At 41.0% G+C, this 17421-nt stretch overlaps 1 protein-coding gene across 2 annotated transcripts in view; it reads right to left on the reverse strand.

Annotated features, from left to right (window-relative positions):
• EPAS1 (endothelial PAS domain protein 1) overlaps positions 1-17421 on the reverse strand; it is a 78066-nt gene that overhangs the window by 20154 nt on the left and 40491 nt on the right. For both annotated transcript variants that reach the window (XM_039697683.1, XM_039697682.1), the window contains exons 2-6: positions 15514-15704; positions 5189-5340; positions 4514-4598; positions 3893-4011; positions 3599-3801 (exon numbers count right to left, since the gene is read on the reverse strand). In XM_039697683.1, coding sequence (XP_039553617.1) covers positions 3599-3801; positions 3893-4011; positions 4514-4598; positions 5189-5340; positions 15514-15704 — 750 coding nt within the window. The remainder of the gene's footprint in view (positions 1-3598; positions 3802-3892; positions 4012-4513; positions 4599-5188; positions 5341-15513; positions 15705-17421) is intronic.

Raw genomic sequence — 17421 nt, forward strand, 5'->3', positions numbered from 1 at the left:
GAGGCAGCCTTGCCAAATAACCACATTTCCTCTCAAAAATATTCATGGCTGCTTCTACTCTAACCCTAGCCAATGAGAAAAAAAAAACAAAATGCAAAATCCTGGGACCCCTGGCTACTAATGAGGAGGATGGATGGCCTGGTCAGGTGTATCTGCTCTGTGAGGCAAAAAAACCTATATGTGTACATGAAAATCTTCACCAGGACTGTCAGGCCCACTTTGTCTACCTGAATCAAGGTTTTGTTATTAACAAAAGAAGTAGGTCATGTTTTACGCTTAAATATGACATATACCAGAAGTCAGTTTTGTCAAATGTGGATCTTTGGCTTCACATATCACCATTCACTCGTCTCCATACTGCATTTTCTCCTGAGCCAGAATGAAAGGACAGGAGGTCCATTCAAATGCTTCCCTGCATTCCCATTTAACTTAAAATATTCCTCAAGTAAAGGGCAAATGGACTTAAATCCTCATTCAAAGTCCTGTGCCTGCATATTTCTTATTTATTGAGATATAACTGGAAACACAATAAAACTCAGTTGGGCACAGCCTGGATCCCATATGAATACTGATATGGGAAATCCAACTGGGACCAACATATAGCATTTCATCTTCCTGCACCATCCTGTTCTGCATCACCACATATCCTGCACTGCTCCTTTTGTCTTCTTCAGCCCTACCATTAAAATGTCCCAGTCAAAAAAAAGAAGAAAAGGTTATATAACTAATTTGGTTTCTAGTAATCGGGGACATAGGATCCCCTGCAGCAAGCCATGCCTTCAAAGTAAGGTAACAAAACTGCCTTCGTACAAAGACATGCCTTTTCTTCTGACTGAAACACCCTCACTGGCAATCCTTCCTGACACAAAAGCATTGTGCAGCTGAACTAAACCCTCACTTGGATTATTAAATTGTACCACTGATCAGCATTTCTGTATTACAGCAAAAATAATCCTTCTTGTAAACTACTCAGCCAAGATAAGTGGAGCAAGGGAACAGTTTTAAATCACTCTTCAGGAATGAATGAAGCAAGCATTTAAGAGAACAGCCCTTATTTATTATTCATATCCACAAACCTTTCTCTACAGCCTCATCACCTTGCAAAAATTTTTTAAGAATACAAACATATCCCACCTAACCAGTGGCAAGTCATAGGCCCACATACATAATTTATTTTTGGAAGGCAAATTATATGGGCTACTGTCTCACATGTTTTAAATGATGGCCAGTCTTGCCTGCTTCATATTACATCTACCCTATACCCTCCTAAGGAAAAGCCAACTAGTTTTTGTCACAAAATGCTGTAAGGTAGCCAGCCTATATTTTGTATGTTGCTTTGTGACAGACAGACAAAGAGCTTTCCTAAGGAGATTATACTCAGAAATCCGAGAGTTTTTTGACTGAGTGCTTTGAAAATAAAAACTTAATGCTCCCTGGAAGCAGACCTGTCCAGACCAGATGAACTGCAAGGAGGATACCAGGACCACTGCAGAAGCCTGGTAGAGGAGGCACACTGCTCTCCATGATACCAGCCCTAAACTGGAAGTACATTGTCCCATGTGGAGCAAATGAGCTGTGTCAGCCCTGCTGCATCGCTGCAGAAAGGACAGAGTACGTAGAAAAGAGTTTAGGCACCTGACTGGCACATGCTGCCTTCCCTCCTCTGCTCCCCAGCCTGGATTTACATTCTTGGCATAAGCTGCTCCTTCAATGCAATCTGTCTAGCAGCACTGAATTTGATAAGAACAGCTGAGTGTTTTGCATTTTTACGTGTTTAGTGATGTGTCGCCTGCTAGAGAGAAATCAGCATCCCTCTGGGAGGGAAGTGAGGGCCAGGTGGATCTGCTGCAAAGAACCTGAAAGGTTTGTGAAGTCTTCTTCTCTGCCCTGGCTATCTTTTTGCACCTTTACCAAAATCTGAATAACACAGGAATGAAACATCCAACCAAAACTCTATAGTAAAAGATGTGCTACTTTATAGTCTGGTTTTAGAGAAAAAAAATCTTCAAAATCCCTACAAATTCAATCTTCCAGAGGAAGCTGTTGTATTTCACTGCCACGTGAAACATCTTCTCTGTAAATCAAAGGCCCACTATTTAAGACAAGGCCTAATATATCATTATTTTAAAAATAAGCATGTGTATCTTTAATGGAATAGCATCAGTCCCTCTAATTCTCATTTATAATGGCTTATGCATTAAGTCTTGCAGAGACATGTGAATGCTGCAATAAAGCAAAATCCTCTGCTATGCTCCTGTAGCCTGTCACTGAATGGCCCCAGTAATTCTGAGCACACTGCTTTCAATAATGAGTCACTATCATATTGAGTCACTCCCTCCATCAGCAAAATTCTATTGATATCTCAATATTTTCAGGCTGAAAATATTAACAAAGGAAAAAGTCTCATTGTGATTACATCAGTTTCTAGTTACTTGCTGCACAGTTCTCAGAGAGTTCAGAAGGTCAGTCACAAGTTTCACTCTTGCAATCTTGCTTTCATCCCCAGCTGCTAACACTGCAAGTTTATATGGCTGCTTCATCACATTGTTTTAAAAAAATAATCTTACTTAGCAAAGTTTAAAAAAACCTTCGAAGGTTGAAGAAATCAACAAAGATGTTGGCCCTGTGAGTTTCTGTGTAAGTTGCAAGGATGTGTATAATCTCACTGATAACGCTCCAGGCCTCAGAGGTTCCCTAGCATCACTGAATTCCAGGAGACCAATTTCTTTAGGCAGAAGAGTTTATCTTAAATTCAGGGATTACCTCATAAACTTAAAAATACTCCAAACAAATCCCAAATCCACAGCAGTAAAGACAGGATTTTCTGGGCAAAGGGAGGACAGGAAGACACTTCATGGGAAGGGATCTTTGCATGGAAGATGGTTATCACAGTACAGACAGGAAGGAGAGGTAGATGGCATGAAATATGCCATTCCAGGACAGTCAGGCAGGTAGAGACTAGAGGGATCTCAATGTTTTCCACTCAAGAGTGAAGTGTGGGGAGAGAAGACAAGCCCCTTGCCTGATCCAAGGTCCTCCCCTCCCCTTCATTTCGTCACTAAGAGGCGCAGGGAGATAACCAATAAAGGCTGTTTGAGCAAGAGGCTGCAACACTATTTCAGAGCAGCAGGTACTCTGGATGCCTTGGCAATTCTTGGTTAACGTAGAGCATAAAGCACTTGCCAGCCAAGTGGTAACAGCATCCTGGGCCAAACCAACCGTAAAACAGTCCTTGACTAAGGTCTGTACAGCGTGCCCTGGGACATGCTCTCTACAACACGGAAACTGGAATCCTGCATATCCTTCAGTTTGTTAAACCCCAAGAAGCTGACATTTGTGGCTCCAAGTTGCCTCATCTTCTGTCAGTAAAACTGAATTCCTCACTTGGCCAGATGAGGAAATACAGCAGGAATACAGCTTCACCCCAGCTGAAATTTTTGAGGTGGATTAAGTGAGCCACTAAATAGCTGTTTTGGTAACAGGCTGAATTTTCTTCTGGTCCTTGCTTACCAGCTCCATACAAGGTATTTGGAAGAACTGCTTGTTTTGTTCAAGAAGATAAAAACACCTCTGGAAAAGAAAAGCCAGTGGAGCATACCTGTCATCACAGTAGGTGAATTTCATGTCCATGCTGTGGCGACTCAGGAAGGTCTTGCTGTCCAAGGGAATATCGATGTTTGAAGGGTGCTGAATAGGCTCACACATTATTATAAGGCAGGTGAGAAGAGGCTCCTTATACCCACACAGAGTGTGAGGAGGGCAAGTGTTATACACTTTAACTTGTCCAGTGCAGTGCAAAACCTGAAATAACAAGAAACAAACTTAAGATGTACCCTCCACATCAAAATGTCTAATAAAATTAAACCCACTTAATTTGGCTCAAATATTGTACCTTCCACGTGGCAGACTTGAGGTTAACAGTTCTGCCTCTGTTGGTAACAGTGCATTTCATCCTCATGAAGAAGTCACGCTCAGTTGACATCTCTTTGCTTTTCTTTCCAAAGCCTGGACCTGTATAAGGAAAAGGCAAATTAATTTTCTCACTTTCCTGCTTGATTTCTTCTACTCCTAAGCATGGAGGATTCAACAGAAATAACAGACTAATTCTCAGATCATTTACCTGCAGAGACCATCAAAGATGCTTGGACCATTGCAGAGTAGTTTGTAGAGCTCAGACCTAAAACTTTAAGTGGAACTTATATAGGACTTTGTGCATTTTAAACCTATGTTTTAGCTTGCTGCACATGAATCTTTCCACAGCGTTACAATTGAAAACATTATACCTGTCTAAACTTGATGAAAGGAAAATACTAAACAAACAGTTTCTTGGTACTATCATATTTAAGCAGTATTTGGCAAAACAAAATGAATCTGTAAAGCACTGAATCGCAGTTAATGATTACTGTAGGAAAGAAAATTCCTTTTACCATGACAAACAGATCTCTTTTGCTAGCCATTTACTTCATTTGGTTATATCAAAAACAAACAAGGGCTTTTGTATTTTCATTATTACCATTTTTCAGACTCAGATTCTCTCGAATTTCTTCATGGTCACATGGATGAGTGAAGTCAAAAATGCTGTGTCCAGTGAGTTCCACCTGTGTGGAAGTAAGAGCTACACATAGTAAATCAAAGCAACTGGAAGTATTTATCTGTTTTTAAATACAATTGAAATGAAACTGGTCACTAGAACAAAGTGCATTGACAGGATGCTCACAGACACAAATCCCACGACCTTTGTTTATCCTCTGCATAACTCCTCATTTTCTCCCCAGAATGATTCTCTTATCTATGAATTTGCACAGTACAGTTAACAGTCAACACCTCTTGTTTTTGACACAGGACAAAACTGCCAATCCACAAAGCAGAAAAGGGGGGACTCAAAAGAGCAGCTCTACCCGCTTTGTCCCATAGTCTAAGGCACAAGGAGAATAAATGCCTTCTCATCTCCCTAGTGAGATGTAGGAAGGCAACTTCACAGTCACCAAAGACACTACAACTAGATAGGAAGGGAGGGGGAACCTGCAACCCATGTAGTTTGCTGTACAGGGTACCTGCCTGAGAAAAAAGACATTTTATTTCCAGTCTTTCTTGCAGTGACACACAGCTGGATTTTCTGCATTTAGACATAAGAGTTGTTTCTATGAACTGTATTACAAAGAGAGGAAAGCGTGAGGGAACAAGTTACCTGGGTAAGACCCATATATTTGTTGACATTCTCAGACAAAAAGATCATGTCTCCATCCTGTGTCACCACAGCAATAAATCCCTCCAAAGCTTTCAGGTACAAGTTGTCCATCTGCTGGTCTGCCTCTAGTTCATTCTCATTGTCAGCACATACTGAGAAAAAAAAAGAAAAAAAGCATTTAAAGCCTTCAACACCCTAGCCAGCCTTTTTCAATGCAAGTACATCTGGTTACAAGGCAACAAAATGTTTTTCAGCTGTTAAAATTTTCTTTCAACAAACCTCTTCTGGTGGGGCCTTCAGAACAGCATTTAAAAAGGATGCCCTTATCACTAGAAAGGTAGGAGATACTTTTCTAAGTGTTTTGGCAAATGCAAGACCCTCTCTTCACCTTTAGAAGATGTGTTTTCAGTCACTATCACCTGCAGATGCAAATGACTGAAGTGCACCTTCTTTGTGGATGTTCTCTTGGCCACTTGCAACATTTGTACCTCCTAACAGGCACAGGGCAGAGGGCAAGCCTTACAGAAGGTACATAACCTGTGCATCCCTAACAAGCACCTAACAGGACTCTTCCATCATGTCAGGCTTTCCAAGAAGCTGAAATACAGCTCCTACAAAACAGTACTAAATAGACCTCTTCACTCAGTACAGACACATCTGTTAACACTACTTTGGATAGAAAAAGTAAAAAACTGCTCCTTTGAAGTCATTCTGGGTGAATCTCTTTGTCATCCCATAAATCTCAGTATTCTTCAGAAAACCACAGATCATCTCATTGATACCTGCTTTTTCATCTGCAGACCTCAGGACTTCCTATGCCTCACTCCACCAAAGTCTGACCATCACCCACCCACACTTCCCCTGTCCGCCAAGGAGAGCCTCAGACTCTGCTTATGTCCTAGACGTTTGCCCGTGCAGATTTGTGAACCCAGTGCACCTCACTAATTTCTGGGAAAGCTGAAACCTAAGGCTGTGCTAGAATATTTATTACAGATATTTTTTTGGCTATACATTTTCCTGGTACCTTTTGGCTTTTGCAGTGTAGTGACAATCGATGGCACCGTGATGCCCTCGTCGTGTGTGCTCCCCACAGCCCACCCAGTGCCATGGGAGGCAGCACATGGCAGAGCTGCAGGCAGCGGGGGAGAGGGCAGGCACTGCTCCTCCTCATGCCAGTCACACAAATGCCCATTGCTCTTCTATGCTTTAAGGCATGTCTCAGCTCCATGAATAAGAAGCTGCCAAGGAACGACATGCAGACAGCTATTATTGGAAAATTTCTGTGTAGGAACTGGCCCATTAATTTCTTGATATGTTTTATGTGAAACTTCTGGAATTATGTTTTAGAAAACCACTTACAGATATTGTATCTGGTCTGCGTACCTCAGACATGCTGTGGTAAGCTTATCTTTACAGTTTTGTCAGTTAGCCTGCACATTTGTGATCAGTCATTGCAAATGTCATGGTAAGGCTCTGATTTTGAAGGGAAAAAGCAAGTAAAGGAAGAAAAAACCTCCACCTTATTGTCTCAGAATAAGGAATAACCAACTCCAAGATACAGTGCCATGGATAAGTCCCCTCTAGGTCAAAGGTGCCCTAGAGCCCACAGCAGCAAGGATGATGAGAGAAGAGCTGAAGTGATTCTGCTCTCTGTTCTCCTTCCTGGTGGCACAAGAGTGCTCCAGGGGCCCACCACCAATTTTGCCATCCGGAGCCTCCAACCATAATTGCATCAGCCTTACTTGCAAGAACAGTGGGACACAAACAAATTCCTTGGAGAAGTTGCTCTTTGATGGTTTAATGTTGCAATTTCAGGTTACAGTTTGTTCTGTAGTACACATACTGTTAGCATTTGACAAAAGTCATTCATTTTTGTTCTTTTCTCCAATGAAACAGCACATTGATCATATTCCTTCATGTTTCTTGTTGAAATATTCATTTTACAAGAAGTCTAGAAGCAGGAACAGGGCATTGCTTTGTAAAACGTACATGGTTTGAGTTTGTTGCTTTTTTGAATAGGCAAGAGGCTGAGCCAAACTAACGCAGTTTTTACTTTGAAGCACTAATGAATGCTGATTAAAGGATAAGTTTGATCTATGCAGCTCCTGGAACTGCAGCTGCTAGTGCCTGAGGATGGACTGCAAGCGAACCAAGAGGGATGAGCAGTCGCAATGCAGAGCCCAGCAAGCACTGTTTGGAACAGGTAAGTGGTGACAAAAACGATGCTGGCTGCTGCTGCTGCATCCTCCTGTTCCTCAACATCCCTCCCTGGCAGCAGCCCATCATGCATTGTGCAAACAAGGGAAGAAATGGACTCAGCTCCAGAGCTATTGGTTTATCATCCTTTGCCTCTCAACAAGACTGGTAGCAGGGAAGAGAGGACGCTCTCTGGGGATGGCCAGCACAGGCTGGGGATTTATCATTTCACGTCCTTGCACTGCAATTCTGGCTACACATGCAGGGGCCAGTTCCTCCTCAGTACAAAGCAAATGACTTCAGGAAATTGCATCAGGACTAGCATTTAAAATACAGAAAATATACAATAATATATTTGAATGGTACGCACTTTGACCAAAATGACATTTAGGAAAGGAAAAAGAAAAAAATAAAAAGAGGTAAGTGACCATCTGCTCCCAAGCTTGTTTCTGCTGCGTAAAGAATGTCAAGGGTCTTTTTTTACTTTTCCGGAAGCAAACAAATGGTTTATTCAGCAGGGATCATGGCTATAGCCCAAGACAATCAGCCAAGTGTGGGTTCAGAGAAAAAATGACTTTTCAGCTCTAACCCCAGACCCTCCTTTCCATTTTTTTTTCCCAGCTCATTAAGTTTGCATTAACAAAACATGACCATTCAAAGGCAGGAAGGCTATTCAAAGCATTTGTATTCTTAAATGCCTCCAACAGTGAAAGACAAACACTTTACTTGTATTATCAGATGATTAAGTTTGCTTTTCCCTGTATATAAATTATATTACTTATACAAACACACACAGAGGACATGGATCACTCACATCAGGACTGCAGGTTCAAACCCTTAAGGTCCGAGCTGAGCACAGCACTTAAAGATATAGTCAGCTTTAAAGCATGTGGTAACAGGGTTTGTGGGATCAGAGTACACTGTTTTTATTAAAATTATCTATGTCCAGCTGGAGGCATCTGTGATGTGGACAGAGAGGGGGGAGAGAAGATTGTTTGTGCTGCTGTGCACCCCACCTAACTTAACCCAAAAGCATGACCAAGGGGTTTCGCAGACATGCTCCAACCTCCCTGGTAACTCAGTAAACCCCACTGCATCCCCTCCTTTCTCCTCAGCAGTCTGGCTGCAGCAGGAAAGGGGAGCTGGCAGATAGGGGTTTCTGGTAGCACTTAATAGGGTGTGCTCACGTTTCAAAGGCGAGGAAGCTGCAGGCGCTATCAGGCACATAAAGGTGGGTGCCAAGTACCTCCAGAGCCACTCTGCTGCTGTTACCCATCTATTCCTTGCCTGTCCCCACAGCACCTGCCCAGGGCAGCTCCAGCACTGGGGAACACACCAAAGGTGCTCATGTCTTCCACTGTTTCCAGATCCTTTGCAAGCACAGCCCCAGAAGGTGTCATCTGTGCTCAGCCACTGAAGCAGATCAGCTACCTGAGGATCCTGAGTCTGCAGCAAGGAAACATGCTGGGCTGCACTGTGGCGGCCCTGGAATGCCCTGTATCAGGTAACTTGGTATAATTATAGTAATATAAATAATAAATAGGAGTCCCTCCTATGGCTGCAGTGTCAGCATTAGAGCACACTCCCTTTCTCCTGTGGAAAACACTAGCTACTAATACACAGAGGATATACACACTTTAGGAAAGTGATACATCAGAAGCAGTCATTGCCACCAAATATGGTTTGCTTCAGAAAGAATCTATTTTGCAGATGCAAAACAAATAATGGCATGGCTACTGCAAGCTCCTCCCTGAAATCTCTACTGTGTTTCACTTTGCTTTAAATTGTCTTCATTAATTTACCTTGGTGCTGAACTGGAGCATTAGTGTAAGCAAATTCAGCTTCAGATGGAAAATATTTGAGAAAGCTGCGACCAAAGGGAAGTGGGAAGTTAGCATGAGAAGGTGAGAGCAGAACTTCAGCCTTGGGCTTCCAGTAGGTCTGAGGTCACTTTATTCAGAGAGCAGCACCTCATGTGGACTTGCAAGGTTTTTTGGAGGTCTTTGGGAAGGGTAACAGTGGGACTCAATACTGATTTTTAGGGGGTGGGGTGTTTTTGTTTTTTTTAATTGTTTTTTTGTTAGCATTGTGTTTCAAAATAACTGCAAGATAAATTTTGAAATAAGGATGTATTTCTGGGTTTTGTCTTACAACATTTCCCACCTCCCCTTACCTAAGGGGAGTACCTCAGTTCAGACACCATGACAGTATAGCAGGGAGACTAGGCTGCAAATACGCCAGATTAAATTAACAGCACATTCAGCAGAATGAAGTGCTGTAATATTGTTGTCCATATTATAGCTACTTGATGGAGCCCAGCCAAGACTATGTTCATGTAACTCTGGAAAGCCTATAGAGGAGGAGAATCCCTGTCTAGGGGAGACTGGGAGATGTTGAAACATGTCAAAAAGCCTCGTAAAACTGCTGCTGTGGCCTTCCTGGGATGACTGTCAGAGCTACAGGGGAACCAGGAACAGAGCAATGGTGTCTCATATCCCAACATTTGATGGGTCATCCACTGCTCACTTTGCCCCAAGGCAGTACTTCTTGAATTTTGATACTGTATTTTTCAGTCCATGTCTCAGTCTGTATTAAACTTTGGTAAGTATTTATTTTGACAAATTTTCTAACTGCCAAATAGAATTTATTCATTGACAAGAAACTTTGAACTGTAATGGCAAATGCTTATTGCAGTGTTTATCATAACCTTTTATGCTAAAAATAACTTTTGTAAACAAGCTTTGATTAATTCTCACTGTCAGGATGTGCACTGTTCCCAAGTTTAAGAACACTTTTTCCGTAGATGCTTGCTCATTTCCTTCAGTCCAACCTCTTGGAACGAGTCTGAAGGCTCAAAAATCAGGCTTCTCCTTAAAAGAAGTAACTGTGCAGGTATAAACAACCTCCTAGCAAACAGCCTATAATTCCTCTCAACACCTTTGATCTGACTCAAAGGGGTCTTTCTGGTCAGTTCAGAGGCAGACAATGATAAAATGTGTTTCAACTAGAGGTCACATCATCACCTGCACAGAATTTTCCTGGCTTTGTCTCATTCTGGTTCCTACAAGTACCAGTAAGTTGCTTACACATGGTGCATAACTGATACCAGGCTGCAGCTGCCACTCCAGAGGAGGGCTGCAAAACCTGCCTGACGCCAGCAGGCAAAAGTTAGGGAAGATCTAAGAGCAGCTTCATCCTGCATCAGAGAGAGCAGCTTTGAGACAGACTTGTCTCTTCCTGGTTTCTTGTTTTCCATCAAAGGAAAGAGGTTTTTTCCCCCTTTTTTCTGTCTTGACAGGGCAGTACATCCTGTTCAAGGGGATATTTTCAATGTGTTCAATAAAAGCTTTCAATTTAGATACATCAAGAAAAAGCTACTCTTAAACTTGAAGCTTCCTGAAGGGCTCTTATCTCCAAGTGCACAAGCAATCTTGGATAAAGAAAACACTTATGTTAGTGTTGTTTTGATTGCAGAGTTTGTATCTAGCCAAATCATTCAGATGCTGCTCCCAGGAACTTGCTTGGAGTCCTGCAGCCATTGGTGTTGAATGTTGGGAATACAGCACCCCATCAGACCAGGCTTTGAGTCCCATGGGACCTTTGGGTGCACCTTCCCTGAAAGGGGCCATCACTTCAAGCAGCTGAAGCACTCAGCAGCCGACTCACTCTCATTCCTAGCAGCATGGTTGGCATAAAACTCTTTTTCCAATGTAATAAAAGTAATCAAGTAGACATGCTATTTATAAAGCACTGTTTTATGCCACAATGGTCTGACATTAGATGCAGCTTGTCCAGACATTCAAAAACAATGCCCACATCAGTTCTCCCTACAGTCTGTCCTCTCCCTTAAAAGCCTAGAGAAAAGCTATTTTTTCCCCTTCTGCTCCCTGCTGGCTTTCCGGCTCTGTTGTCTCCCTCCCTTGAAACCTTCACACTGGCTTCCTTGTGGCCTCCCTTCTCCCAAACAACTTCCTGTCTGTATCCCTGTTCCCTCCCCATTTCTGCTGCTGTCTGCCTGGACAAGAACAACTCCCAGCCAGTTTCCTTTGCTGGATTTTTGCACAGAAAAGACACCCGGGTGACCACACAATTGGGATGGGATTAAGGCAAGCGAATAAAATTGTGTTTGCCTGATTAGCCTGATTAAAAAGTCTGTCGTTCTGGCACAGAGAAACTCACTGTACTACAGAGTTTTGGTTCCTGTCACACCTTTAGCATCAGTACGGTTCAAATAAACACTTAAAATTATTGGCAGTGTGCATACACAGTCTTCCTAAAATGGACTCTCCTCCTCATATTCAGACAAAAAGAATATCTGAGGCAGCCTTAGCAACTGCCACAGTGTTAGCTGTTAAGCAAGGCAGCCATTCTTTAGCAAAAGCCATTTTTTCACTTTTGCCATCTATTAGCTCCCAAAAAGCATTAGCCTTACTTACTAGCTATACTAGAAAATAATATGGGAAAAGTACTGCTAACACTTTTTCTGACCACACTAAAGGACATAAGATCCCAAATCCAGAAGCTCCACTACTGATAAGCATCAGAATGCCTATTTTCAGCAGCAACTTTATGGGATCAAAACCTTTACTTGAAATGAACAAAGATCAGTTCTAAATTTATCCCAAACATTTGAATGTGACGATGGTAAAAATGTATTATGCCAGCAGAATTAGGAGACATCTTGAAAAATATTTAAGATTATCATAATTAAATATTTCTGCTAAGCATTCCAATTATACCGTGTACTGTTCTGTGCACAACATGGAAACAGTATTATAAAGCTATTGTTTCAGTTTGCTTCCTGTGATACTAATCTCAATCAGGCCGTCAGACGAACAGCCTGCATTTCTAAATGTTAAAGGCTTCCTCTCCAACATTCCCACACAGAATTGCCCACTGTGAAAATCAAAGGGAAACGTGTTACTAAGTAAAGCAGCAACTTTTATAAAGCCAAACCTGGTATTTTTTACCCTTTTGAACTCTGAGATATACAACCAGCTATTTCCTATTATGATAGGATACAAGGGCCCTACAACGCCTGCAGGAGACGTGCACTCTGCAATCCAGAAGTCGGGATTTTTCAAGGCACGTAGCAGGAGAGCTCTCAATGAGGGCTCAGATTCAGGGACTCTGCCATTCACCTGCTCAAAGAATGTGGGCATAGATTTCCCTAGCTCTTGGCTTCCCAACAGATAAATGATCATTATGCAGACACAGCTAATAAAACAGCCCGAGTTACACAAGTGAAAAGCCCTATTCCGACTCAGGGAATAATAGGAAAGGGCATGAGACACTCAATGCCAGTGGAGTGAGACTGGCAAGTTGCCTACAGCCATCTCCAAAATCCCACCTGGAGCATCAGCTTGCAGAAAGATGAGGGTACAGTCCTGGGAAAGGCCTTGTCCTCTCTGCTTCAGGCAAAATTGCCTTAAAACAGAGAGATATCTTTGAGAATCATGCCCATAAACAGTAACACAAAATGAAATATGGTGTGCTAGTAGGTTTTGATAGACTAAATTAGAAACAAGAAAAATGGCAATTAAGCAGTAGTTTTATCTCTGTCTCATTTTGAAGCTTTTTTTCAAGCTGCAGCAAATGTTATTTCATTGTCCAAATTACTGACAGAACAAATACACTCACTTAACTCCAGTTTACAGTAGGTGTCCAGCCCAAATAATCCAAACCATTTCAATAAAGACAACACAAAGCAAAGAGGGATTTGCAGGCTGGGGTGGGTATTTGTTTCTATGCACTTCCACCTCCCCATTTCCCAGTTCATCAAGAGACGACACAGTGTTCCCCATGCTCCCTGCCAGTCAAATCAGACTTCTCAAACGCAACAGTATGTTTGTGGTCAAATTCCAAGCTGCTAAACACGCACATGAAACCTTCTCTACAACTTTGCTTGGGGCTCAGAAAGGGTCCAAAGCAGAAGCAAGAATAGAATGAGCACAAACGTCACTCAAGCCCATTTTCCATCTTGCTTCACACTGGTCAAAAAAGGATAAGCAGCAAACCTCTTGATCTGTGAGTCTCCAGCTGCATCGAAAACCTACCACTCTGAATTAAACTGGATGGCCTTCTAGTGAAAGCCAATGTCTTTTTAAAGACTGAAATTATTCAGAGGTCCACAAAGATAGAAAATTTGTATGTTAGCTATACTCAAAATACTGGATGAGCAGCAGACAAGGTTTTCTGACTTGAGTTCTTTAACTGTAATGTATTTTCATTATCAAAAAAGAATACCCAAAATTTCCAGAAAATCCATCCTTAAGGTCAACTCCTCAGAATAGCAGCATCTAAGATTTTGAAACCCTTATCTCCACCTCTGGTGCCTGAAGATGCAGCCACAGACAAATCTGCATTTGACTAACAACACAAATTGTAATGAGAGGATGTACTCCAAGTTAATATTTGGACTGAGGAAGTGAGTCCCTCAGATTTAAGGCTAAGCAAATAACTAATACAGAGAAAGTATGAAATATTAAAGCACAGCCTGTTGCTACTGTAACATTTTATTTCCAGATTCTTTTCTGCTGCTGGGTACTGGTGGTACTTCAAGAAAATGTAAATTGTCTACATGAATCACATTATTTTTCAAACATTGTCACAGAAATATGTCTCAGAATTATAATATCTTTATGTGTATGTATGAATATTATACACATATACTGAATTGTCATCACTATCAAATAATGAGTCTAAGCCTTCACACTCTGGAAGCATCAAAATAAATGCATTAGTCAGTAGATTCTTTTCCTCACTGAGAAATGTAAATTCATTTGAAAAGTTCACTTGAATCTTAGCAGTTTAGCAAATGTATTCTTCTGATGATGACTGCATCTGACTATTTCATGTCAATTTTTACAGGCTTGCACATTACTTATATTATCTGTTACAGCCTCTCAGATGTTTACTTTTCCTATGGTGTGTCAGTCTCCAGTTCATGCCATATAAATATTTGAAAAGCTGAGGCTGTGTTTTTATGAGAAAGTTACTAACAAATTGGCTTTGTTTAAGAACATTTACCTATTTACGCAATTTCTTCAAGTATTACTTACATGACAAAGTCAGAGATGATTTCCAAACACTGTTCAGCACATAAACTTTTCTTTTCACAGAAGTACATGATAAAACCACATTCTATAAGCTAAGATAAAAATACCTATATTTTGTACAGTAGGCTTCAGCAAAAGCCAGAAGTGCTACAAGAAATTACAGAGCGCAAAGAAGCAGAATTGAATTTGCCTATATCTCAGACTAACCAACAACAAACCAACAGCAAATTCGACCACAAAATGGGATGCTTCCTAATAACATTTATTAAAGTAATTGCTGTTGTATGACTCAACTTTTCTGAGTAGAGGAAGTGCAATCGTGACCTTATTGGGAGTCTTGCCATTAATGAAGGAAAAGACAAAATTCTGGGGTTACCATTCACAAACAATGCAGGCATTGTTTTCTTAACGTATTCTGAACACTCATAGGTCACCATGTGAATGTTCTGGAAACATCAGTTGTTTTCATTGATCTTACAGGCTACTCAAGCCACATATTTCCATCAAAGTATTTATTCAAGTATAGGGGGCAAAATAAGAATATTCCTAATTTTATCAGTTTTCACAGGCTATAAAAAATATTATGCTTCATGTTTCCTAGTAGTCCAACATGAGCAAAACTGATTGCACAGAATCCACTCACATCAAGTACTTAGCAGTTGTTTTAGCTATCTTAGTATAGCTTGTTTTAAGCAACCTACCTACTACTCTTTGCCAGTGGCTAGCACAATTACTCCTTTCAAACAAGGTATTGGACCTTCAGAGTGTCTCAGCTGCTGTTTGAATGTGCAGGCACAACCATGCTTGCCAAACCAAATTGAAAATTATTTGTTTCAGCATGGAAGCTTAAGGCATATGTCTGAATTCTGATTAAACTCTTAAAAGCTCAAAATCTCATAACTGAGATTAATAAACTACATTCAAGAGTTCTCAGAGGTTTTACTTAGAGAGGCAAAAAAACCTGCACTAACTATTATTTTGGTAACCCTGTAGTAAGAGAAGAGCATGCATAATCTTACCAAGCTGCCATCAGCCACCCCAGACACCTGACTTCTTTTAACCAGACCTTACCTGAAGACAAAAGCTTGTGAGTCCGTAGGAAACTGATTGCCAGGCGCATTATGGATGCCTTGTCCAGGTGGGAACTGATGTTGTGGGGCAGGGGCAGCTCATGTGCCAGCTCATAGAAAACCTCGGTCTCTTTGCTTCTTCTGCATCTTGCTGCATCTCTTGATTTCTCCTTCCTCCGTTCGGAACTGCTCCTGATAGGTAAAGAAGAGAAAGGAAAAAGCATTTATTGAAATGCAGTTCACAACTTGTGAGGCATTTACAAGAGTCTGTCTTCTCAGCAATGAATTCACTCTGTCAAGTGTTTGAAATCAATTGGCCAAGCTTTAATACCTATTTGTGCCCTTTGAATTGGAATTAGGAGAGGACTGCCACAGCTGGAAACGGCTCAGACTGTACATGAGTCACCTTTTGAATGCCCTGAATCCCACGCAGTACAACAGAATTAAGATCTGCCTTAGGCAAGAGATTCAAAATGAAACAGCAAATTATTACTTCTGGATTCAGGCAACATTAAAAATAATTTTTTTGTTTGTTTAATCTAAATTTACTTACTCTGGGACAGGGTGGCTATCAATTTTTAAAGCTAGAATTATTACAGTGAATATGGCTGTGACATAGATACAATGATTTGTGGAGTTTTTCAATGGCTGCACTCCACATTAAAATAAAAGTAGTAGTAGAGTATCAAGTTGTGTTAGTCTATAGAACTGTCTCAGCTCTTAATCCAGAACTTGTCCAGAAAGCCATCTTTCTTTGACCATGAAGGGCACAAAATGGAAAAGACAGTTGCTGGTAAGATAGTCGTCCTTTAGAGAAGCTGTTCTAATTAAATCGCCATCTCTCCATTGTCTATGTAAATAGATTCCTTTTTGGGTGAAATAACATAACCAATAGAGCTCCATGTAAAACAGAGGAGCAGGAATGACAAAGGGGAAGACATTTTATGAAGCAAGTATGCAAGTTTAAGCTACCAAGATACATAAAGCTAAATTAAACATGTGAGAAGCACAAGGAATAAATTTATAATGGTTCTGGGATAGGGCATTTTAAGAGCGAGCTCTAATGACTCTAAGGTTTGTTAATAAAGTTAAATTTTGTTAAATTTCAGAACATGAAGCATCTGAATCCATTTAAAACCATGAGCTATTTCGACCCCGCCTAGCTCTGCTGATACTAGAAGTTCCTACACTTGCATGGTTGAAGTTTTGCAGTTGAGGATTGCAGTCACACCAACATAAAATACATTTCTTTTCAGGCTGACTCTTGCAACAGTCCACCAGTGCCACTTGACTGAGCACAGAACAGGGTGCTAAGTAGAAGAGTTTCACTGTTTTTGCTGTTTTGGCTGCACATTCATTTCTAGAATCACCAGCAGCACCTCTCTCCACTAGCGAGGCTCCCAAAAATGAAGCAGCTTATAACTTGTTTTTTCCAACATCAATATCAAATAATGAGCCTGTAAGCTAAAAATGCACCAACCAAAAAAACCCACCCTATCAAAACCAGGAGTTTAAATATATATATTCTATTGCATGAAGATTATGAGGAAAACAAGTATTAATCACAGTGCTTAATTCTAGAAACTGTTTCAATCATGATTGGTCTCATGCTAAAATAGAAAAGGAGTATTAATCCACAGGAGAGTCATGATTGGTCTCATGCTAAACTGCCTAAAATAGAAAAGGAGTATTAATCCACAGCAGAGTATTCTAAAGGAGATTAGTGCTTCTTGAAGACCTAGACAGGCTGCAAACACTTCTATCACTGAAACTGCAGGAGGCTTCATAAATTAGTAAGAAGGAAAACCAGCCAGGATGTGCATTAAATGCCAAGAGTGAAGTCACAATAAGGTGTTTGCGGGGGCTCAACAAGGCTGGACACTCAACATCATCATTCAAAGCAGGAGAG

The sequence above is a fragment of the Passer montanus genome, unplaced genomic scaffold (assembly GCF_014805655.1).
Source record: "Passer montanus isolate IOZ18808 unplaced genomic scaffold, ASM1480565v1 scaffold12, whole genome shotgun sequence".
NCBI lineage: Eukaryota > Metazoa > Chordata > Aves > Passeriformes > Passeridae > Passer > Passer montanus.